Source organism: Andrographis paniculata, unplaced genomic scaffold (assembly GCF_009805555.1).
Source record: "Andrographis paniculata isolate CXL003 unplaced genomic scaffold, ASM980555v1 Contig56END, whole genome shotgun sequence".
Classification (NCBI taxonomy): domain Eukaryota; kingdom Viridiplantae; phylum Streptophyta; class Magnoliopsida; order Lamiales; family Acanthaceae; genus Andrographis; species Andrographis paniculata.
This window is the reverse complement of record NW_026137591.1, coordinates 1,627,787-1,638,018: the sequence shown is the minus strand read 5'-3', so window position 1 is coordinate 1,638,018 and position 10,232 is coordinate 1,627,787. Positions and strand designations below refer to the sequence as shown.

General features: G+C 30.9%; 1 protein-coding gene across 1 annotated transcript; it reads left to right on the top strand.

Annotated features, from left to right (window-relative positions):
- Positions 1–217: 217 nt before the first annotated feature.
- Positions 218–850, top strand: LOC127256612 (zinc finger protein 4-like). Its single transcript, XM_051282723.1, has one exon. It carries the CDS (start codon positions 218–220, stop codon positions 848–850), a length of 633 nt encoding a protein of 210 aa, XP_051138680.1.
- The last annotated feature ends 9,382 nt before the right edge of the window (positions 851–10,232 follow it).

Here is a 10,232-nt window from a genome sequence, read left to right as displayed (position 1 = left end):
TATTATCTTTTTTTATTAATTTGACAGGTAGAAGGGGATAGGTGAGAAATGTTACTTTATTGATAGTATTTACTGAGTTTCTATTTTTTATTATACAACCTATTATAAATATGACTCTTCAAAATCTATTATTCTTACAAATACAAAAGTTTAAGTTTTTTCTAACATCTCCTTTAGGAAGACTTTTAAAAAAACTGTCTCTACCACCCTTTTACCCATGGAGCATCCACCACCACCACCCCCAAATCCTCTGGCGCAAATGGGGGTCGCTGAACCCGAATACAATTGTCGTTATTGTGATAAAACATTCAGAAGCAAACAAGCATTGGGAGGGCACCAAAATGCCCATAAGCTGGAGAGAGCTATTGAAAGAAACCTTCAAGAAGCCAGTTTTGCTGGGGCTGGCCAACCATACCCTCCCGCATTGGCGCCTGCCTTGCCGATTTTTGGAGCTTATCACATACCCTTCCAGGGGCCACAGATCCATTTTCAACACCCTGGAATCCATTTTGGGTTCAATCCTCGCCAGGCATTGCAGCCGATTCCCCGAATGGCCGTACCATTTCCCCCTACAGTGCTGCTTCCGCCTCAGCCACGTCCACTGCTAGGATTTAATAATCCCTTTCCCGGGACAGCCCCTGTGCATAGGAATGCTATCCCTTTTATGGGATCGGATTCTTCTTTGGCTGCTGGAAATCAGGGTTTTGTGAACCCGCAGGCATTTGGCAGCGGATCCGGTGGCAGCAGGGCTCAGCAGGGTGGTGGGTTTGCCGCAGCAGCACCCAGGAATGATGTCGAGGATCACCCGGATGTTGACGAATCTGGCCTTGATTTATCACTGAAGTTGTGAATTGAGTTTTTTACTTTTTATTATTGTAAGAGCTAATACTTTGGATGATCTGATTGTTCCAATGATGTACCAATTATTTGTATTTTCAATGAAAAATGATTCATAAAAATTGTTGGATCTATTATTTTCTTTTTCCTTTTTTATTATTTTATTGTTTTACTCTCAGTTCTTTAACTTTAATTTGTTTTATAGTTGTTATTTTAATTTTTTTTAGCCTGTTCTTTTTAATTTTTTTCTTACAAATTTTGTTTATTTTTTTTCCTTCTGTTTTTTGTTTTTTGTTTTTTTTTTTTTTTTTTTTAGTTTTTTAAAATCTCACTTTCTCTTCTCTTGATTTTTTGTTCTATTTCATGAAGTCTTTGTGTGATTGAATCATTCAAGGATTTTTTGGGTTACTATATTCTACAAATCTCAACAATAGACACTTCATGGGTCGCCTCGTAGGACCTCTTGGAATATTTTGGTGTAGGGGTGGTTATGATATGAGCCTAACAAATTGTTCCATAAAATTACTGCTTTATTTTCTATTTTTCTTTAATTTCATGATTTTGATTCTTTTTATATTTTTATTGACTTTGTGATTGCAGATAACCCATCTATCCAATCGATCAAAATCAAATAATACCTTGAGTAAATACATATTGTATGTTTAATACTTACGTTGGAAAAAATTTAAAAAAAATAGTGGAACAATTAATATATAGATGCAATGTTGCAAATTGTATTTACCTAGCTAACACTTTTTGCACACATGTTCAACAGTTGTATATAACTCCTGAATGACAAGAAACATAGGTTGAACATCTCGTCATTATTCTTAAGTGCTAATTGAATAAAATCAAGATTCAATGATCCCAATAGCTTCATTTACAATTATGGTTATTGATGGACTTAATAGGTATGACTTTATGGAGTATTGTATATCTTGAGCCTTCAACACCTAATCCAGCATACTCACTAGGTATGCCAATAAGTTTTTAAAATGTTATGAATTCTAGCTGCCGTTCAAGATGATGCCTATTAAAAATTATTAGGACAAAGATATCCTACAATTCTCGATAATTGTATTAACATTCTCGAAGAGAAACTTCTTTTGAATTATTATTTAGTATGTTTTAAATTATTTTCTCTTAAAGTGAAACTAGCCATTTAATATAATATTTTAATTATCAAATAAGTTTTATATGAGTTATTTATATTTATAATTGATAATATTTAAACATTTCAAAAATGAGTATAAAATTTCAAATAAATTAATATTAAGAATAAAAATAAAATATTTTTTCATAACTACGTACTAAAGAACTTTCTAAAATGTATTGAATACAATAACTTGTTTAATCACATTTCTATTTTCATTATACAAGAAAAGAATTAAGACACGGTTAGAATTTATTAATTGTTTTTACACACTCAAAGAAAAATATAGTAATTAGTAAAAGATAACAACAATCTTTATAGTAAAGCCACAAAATTTATTACTCAACCAATTACTTATTACAATTAAAAAAGAGTAGTTGGTTAGTATATTTAATTTTCAGGTAATTTTTTAATAATAATAATAATAATAATAATAATAATAATAATAATAATTCTGTGTAATTAGATAATATTATTTTAGAAATATAATTTTTTTAAAAAATTATTTCATTAATTCAAAACTTTAGAATGGACAAGTGAGATAAGTATTCCATCCAAAAGTCATCTTTTCTATAAATATCAGAGTTTAGTCTTTATACACTACCTAAAAATCCCCAAAAACTATCCTTGCTGCTACCCTAAGTTTACCTATGGAACACCTACCAGCACCACCACCAGCACCTCAGAACCCTAACCCTTTTGAGCATGGGAGGGGCAACAACGAGGCTGAGGCCGAGGGTGATGAACGTGAATTTGCTTGTAATTATTGTGCAAAGAAGTTCAGGAGCAAGCAGGCCTTGGGAGGGCATCAAAATGCCCACAAACTCCAAAGGGCTATTGAGAAGAATGCTCGGAACTTTCGGCAAGCCTGTTTCGGCTACTTTTCCATGGCCGGGATACCATACAACACCGGGATGAGGCCAGTCATGCCACTCCTTGGGACTTACAACCCACCACACCAGGCACAACAAATTCATTCACAATATCCTGGAATCAATCTCACCTTTAATCCCCATCTAGCAATGCAGCTGGTCCCTAGCATGGTCCAACCATTCATTCCCCGGGTGACGCTGCCGCCTCCGCCACCACCCGGATACAATAATCTCTTTCCTGGGTCACGCACTGAGGGCAGAAGTGTTGTCCCTCTTTTAGGGCCGGGTTCTTCTTCTAGTACTCGAAATCATGTGTTTATGAACCCTCCGGCTTTTGCCAGTGGACCCAGCAGCGGCACAGGTGTGGGCGAGTTTTTCCTTGCTGCACTAGTTAATGATGGTGCAGATTGCCCAGAGATGAGCGATTGTGGCCTAGACTTGACTCTAAAATTATAAAATAAATGGTCTGATTGTTGTTTGTGTCATATTAATTATCTCCATGATGTGATAGTCCTGACTAAAGATTGAGTTATGCTTGACAATCAAGTTACATTGTAAGTATTATCTACATTGTTCAACTTTTTTGATTTGTCATGTGGAGTTTCAAAGGATTCACCATATAAATTGTTGATTTTTTTTATTATTATTTTTTTATGAATTTTTTCGAATTTTATATAATGTAACAATATTTTAATAAACATTACATTTAACACACATATATTTTTTAAAAAAATCAATTTAAAACTATTCACAAAAATTGTTGTTCTCTTTGTTCTTTATTTTTATTTATTTTCTGGTTCTTTAAGTTTGTGATAGCTCAATATTAGTATTTTAACATTTCATTGTAGGTGTTAACGAAAAATTGTGTTTACTTATGACTTACTATACAGAAACTAACGACTTCATATAATAATTAAACATAAAATATGGTTCATATGACATTTATATAGTTTCATTTATATATATATATATACATGTACTTTTTTAAAACCTAAAAATAAGTTTAGAAATTCAATTAACTAATATTAAATAAATAATTTAGATAATGATGAATTAAGAATGGCTAAAACTATATTTAATACATATGGTCATCGTAATCCTATCATTAATTTTATTATACCAAAAAAAAAATAATAATTACCCCACTGTTCAAAATACTTTATATTTACTTACCATATAATGTGTTTTAAATTAATGTTCTTAAAGTGAAACTAGCCATTTGATATAATATTTTAAGCAGAAAAGAATTTTTATATACAATGTTTATATATATATATATTCTTAATTTTTCAATATTGAAAAAAATAAGTTCAAAATTTCAAATAAACTAATATTAAAATGAAAATAAAAAATTATTATTATTTTCGATATTGATGTACAAAAACCCTTAGTAAGAATGCATTGAATACAATAAGTCATTATAATACCATATCTAATTTCATTATACCAGACATTACTTGCCTTAATACAACAATTAATTATTTGATTCCCAGACATTCAAAGAAAATTTCTGGTGACCACAATATTTATTTTAAAGCCATTGTCCATAATTAATTATTGAACCACTCATTTAAAACAATTAAGAAACATTAAGTAGGCAGCATTCCTTAAATCTCAACTAATTTTTAAAATTTAAAAATTATTTTTCCATATAGAAATGAAAAATAAAATTATAAATATTTTGATTACTCAAAAAATATATAACACAATTGAAAGTAACTTTGTTGCATATGTTTATGATGAACGAAAAACAGAAGTAGACAAGCAAACCTACTCTTGTATGATATTGAATCTTTCCTATTATTGAAAATGTAGGAACAGAAAATTGCAAATGATTATTGTATTTGTTGGAAATAATTTTCAATTTAAACTTAATTTTAAAAAAAGTATTGATGAAAGCTTCAAATTTTCTATATATATATTTTTTTTAACTTAGTACAAATATAAGGCAGATGGAGGATACAAATATTGATATTTATATTCCGATAGTCTTGTTAAATGATGTTTATATTTATAATGTTTTAGGGTAAAACAAATAGATTGAATGAAAAACAAAATGTGCTGCTACATATGATAAATGTAACAATATTTCAAGTTTTAGTGTCATAATAATTATTGAACGACGAGAAATATATTTTAACATCTTGTCGTTATTCTTGGATCAATTATCTTATTTGGTTTGCTCATGATATTTGCTTTTGGTGGTATTAATAATTATGACTTTATTGAGTATGTTAAATCTCGAGGGATCGACTCCTTGTCCAATATTCTTTCTCTCTCTCTCTCTCTCCGTACCAATAAAATTCTAAAATATCATAAATGCTACGAACAACCCGAAATGGTATCGATTAAAATTTACTATAGTGATATTCTAAAAATCTCAACTTTTATGAACAATCTAGATCAATACATAATTTTATTTATGATTTGATCCTTTTTTTTTTTTTTAATTTTAGCACCTCGACGATATGACATTAATAAGATTTTATTGCGACAAGGATATGGACTTTTCTTTTCACGATATATTATTCATTTTTTATACTTTCACTTACTCATACTTGCTTTCAATGTTTCATTGAGATTTTAATTGCAGGATAACTTGAATCCATTAAACAAATATACATTGACTAGCAAAATCTAGTTAGAAGGTTCCGAAAGAATTTCACACTACTAGATGGAACCAAGACCTATCGTGAAACTGACTTCTTGAGCTCAATTCGACTAACAATATGTGGTAAAAGGTAGGTGGTAAATTGATTTTTCAATCAACCAGTCGTGAAGGTCAAAAAGAATGACTCACTGAACACATAATAATGAATTCAGAAATGGATAATTAGCTCAATAATTGAATATTACTTTTATTTTTCCTAGATTGCCTTTAGGCTAGCAAAGCAATTTGAGATAGCATGTTAGTTGATCGGGATTGAACATTGAGTGTCATTTACACAACCACTTCATTGCATTTTACATATCATATATTATGCATATTGCATAGCGAGCGCATCAACCCGTTCATTACATGCCTTTTCACATTATATTCCTACTTTAGCCAGGTTTATTTCTCGCTCTCGTTCGCAGCAAACCATTGACTATTTCTAATTAAAGCAATATGTATTCATATTATCCCCTGAGTTCGACCTTGATACTCACCGGTTAAAGAATTTTTTTTTTTTTTTTAGATTTAACAGAGTTTATGAAGTTACTACATGCACACTCACATAGCACTTAATTTTCATATTATATCTATATTATTTTGCCAAAAATTGTCAAGCAAATTGTATGTTAATTTCTACTTCATAAAATATCTGAGTAATTTATTAGACAGAGGCACTTGTTTAGCAGGTCGCAGTGATATCCACTGACAATGGTTTTGCTTTCCCGTAATGTTTTTAGTTCTAAATTTTAGAATCCGTTTTAATCTCCAAGGTCAAGTACCAATAGAACCAACATATTTCTTTTAACCAAACAAAATATGATACCTTTTGCTCTTACATTCACATCATAGTTATAAGTATAATTCCTATAACACCTATCATCATACCATTCACGTTACACTACTTCTACCATCCTTGACAGCGGATCCGGTGGCAGCAGGGCTCGGCAGGGTGGTGGGTTTGCCGCAGCAGCACCCAGGAATTATGCCGAGGATCACCCGGATATTGACGAATCTGACCTTGACTTATCTCTGAAGTTGTGAATTGAGTTTTATAGTTTCCATTGTCCTAAGAGCTAATACCTTGGATGATCTGATTGTTCCAATTATTTTTGTTTTCAATGAAAAATGAGTTATAAAAATTGTTTGATCTATTCTTTTCTTCTTCTTCGTTAATTTTTTTCTTCTTTTATTACTTTTCTCCGAGTTCTTTAACTTTATTTGTTCTATATTTGATTTTTCTTTTATTTTGCTTTTTTAGACTGTTCTTTTCTTTCATTATATATATTTTCTTATTTGTTTGTATTTTGATTTTTTAAAATCTCACTCTTTTCCTCCGTAAGCATTACATCCAACATATACTTTCCTTACATATTTATTGGTTAGGATTCACATATATATATATATATATATGCTGTTGCCGTTGTTCAATTTCATTTATATATATCTATACATATTACTTTGTAATCCGACTGTTCTCACCCATAAACATCACATCCAACGCATAAATTTCATAAAAAGATCACCACACCATATAAATTATTTCAACTAAAGTATCACAAACTTAAAATAAGGATGCGTAAAAAATAAGGCATCCTTTACGAATTTATAGAAGTAATACTCCCTCTGTCCCCGATGAATATACCATATAGGATTTTGTAGTTGATTAAAAAATAATATTCACTCCGTCTGGTTCTAAGGTCTCATTTACCTTTAGCGTCATTATATAAAGCAGTTATAAAGTAGTTATTTGTAATTTAAGTAAAAGTTAAGAGAATTTGGATATTAATGTATAATTATATTTACTAAAATAGAAAATAGATATTATTGAGTGAGACAAACGAAAATGGTAAAAATGGTAATTTGAATCGAGAAGGGATCGAGTATAACAAATGAGAATAATCAAACATAAGCAAATACATTGAATTTTGAGATTGGAAATTGCACATCTCATAAAAAAGTAAGATGGTGTTTTCTTATCAGTTTTTTTTCTCAATTAACAACAATTTAAAAAAAAATGTTAAAGACCCTTGGATCTCACCAATGATTTCTGTAACAGGGTTAACAAAATAACATGACCCGCAATTCTCCCACATCAAACAAGAAGCATATATTCAATGTTAACGAACAAATAAATAAACAATCTTGGTAGAATCCTAGCAATATTGAGAAGTATTTATAAATAAACAATCTTGGTAGAATCCTAGCAATATTGAGAAGTATTTATAGGAAATCTCGTAGTAGATACATTTGGCTTTGTATTAGAAATGAATTTAAAATTATAATAAAAGAACCATTACCAAGTAGTGGTTACTTTTGATGTATTTGTATTTGAAATCTAATATAAATTTTAATTAGTTACTTATTATTAATAATGTATATAGAAAAATAAAAATATAAATACAAACTCGGGTCCAGTCTAGTCCTGACACTCCCGTGTACTACATTTAATTTGTTACTCCAGAATAGGTAAATTATTTGATTGACCATTCAACTATTAAATTTTTTATGCTATTTTCATGAGAAAATTGCGGAAAATATCCTTTATATATACTTTATTATCACTTTTGTCATGTATTTATCTCTTTGGAAAAATATATCCTACATGTTTGCAAAATCGTTATTTTTATCCTTTAGCCGCGCGTGACGTTTACACCACGTGCAGTCACGCGCGGCTATGCGCGGCCAAAGGATATCTATAACGACTTTTGCAAATATGTGGAATATATTTTGCTAACTGAGATAAATAAATAACAAAACTGATAATGGAGTATACATGAGAATATATTTTGCAATTTTTCCCTATTTTCATGGATCGGTATATGCTTTTTACTCTTCTTTTTGTTACTTTTGTAGTTTGTTTTCTTGTATCCCCTATTTATGCTTCGTTTTTCTTTCACATGTGAACTCATATTTGACCTTGAGATTGAAAGAGATATATGAAAGTTAAGAAAGCAAACGAAACAACAAGGAGTGGCTCAAGACATAGATTTGGCTAGTTCTACGAACTCCTTCAAAAACTCCATCCCAAGTAACTTTGAAAAATACCAAGAAACTATCATGACCGAGGATAACGTCATTTTAATGGAGTTCGCTGCTCCTAACTTGAACTAAAAAGCTTTATGCATCACTTTTCTAACTCTTAAAAACCTTTATTCCTTTACTGTCTTCTTTCCATGGACTTTAGGTGAAAACCACAGGAACACTTGCACAAGTTTAACGTAGTGTGATTCAACATGAAGTCACTGTGTGTTACATATAAGCAAATCATACTTTGAGACTTCTTATTTTCATCTAAAGACGTTACAAAGGATTGACTCTATTACTTCCCAGCATTAAGCATTGACATGTGAACTGACATGAAGAAAAATTTCTTGGATGTATCTCCTAGTTTGCAGAGCTCCAATTATGAGGAATGAGATATGTATTATTCTAAAACAATTAGGTGAAACACTCCATGAAAATTTAAAGTGATTTAATAGACTTATTATAAAATATCCACAGCATCAGATTCCTCATCCAATATTTATATAATTGTTTGCCATTGATTGGATGGCCAAGAATACACAACACTTTGATTTGAGGGCACTAGATCAACAACTTTTAGCGATAACATCTTATACCAATATAGAGTAGTTTCCTCCATCGCCACCATTGCATGATGAACCCGAGATTCCTCTGCAACACCTTGAAGAGAAAATTGCCTCTCAGCCCTTACAATCCAACAGTAAGAATTACCGACATCGCAGCTGCAGCCAATGTTGCGAGGATAGTTTTATCATCGGAACTTCATCCAATCGCAGTCAAATTTTCCATCCCTACAGTCCAAGCATTGATGGTTTGAGTCAGTGCTTCCAAGTGGCGTCACAAATCAACAGATTCCTCTCGCAGTCTAGTAAATTGCACCTCAATTTCAGTCCTCTCTAATTGTGACATCTTAGGATTTCTCTATCATGAAATATCTATATATATATATATATATATGTTAAATGGTTTTTATTGAAGAAGTCAAAGTCATTTTTATCAAATTAAGAAAAAAGTAATAATGATGGATTTGTTTTCAACTGTTTGTATTTTTTGTTTTGTTCTTTTTAAGTGAAATAATAGTTGAATGTAGTATTTAAAAAGAAAAATAAGTATTCGCAGTGGAAGAAGCTCATCCGCAGTCCTGCGAAAAATTCGCAGCCTTGTGGAAAAACGGACAGAAGAACGTAACGGTTGCGAAAAATAACGAAGGATGATGAAAAGCCATTTGGAAGTTACATGAGGGGGATTGAAGTCAGTAATTAAGCCGAAAATTACTTCCATTAAAGGTATATAATTGAAAGGGGAGTTATCATCATCAATACGTGAGGGAGTTACTTGAAGAAGTTGAAGGGAGTCCACTGTTAATGAAGATAATTGAATGGAGGAGTTACATGAAGAGGAATTTTACACTCAAAATGGAACTGTAAAAGGAGATGCTCGACGAGAGAGAAAGGATTCCCCACCAACACAATTCCCAACTTTTTATATTTTATTTTTCAATATTTTTTTCTTTACAGTGTTTTATTTTTATTTTTTGTAATTATCAGCTTTCTTTATCGCTTTCTTTAGTTCCCCTTGTATTTTTTCTTTTTAATTTAATGAAAATTCATTTTTAAGCCTTTTTCTTTCAATTCAAATGGGCGGATTTTCTGTCGATCTCAGATTCCGTATATACAAAACGATCACTAAG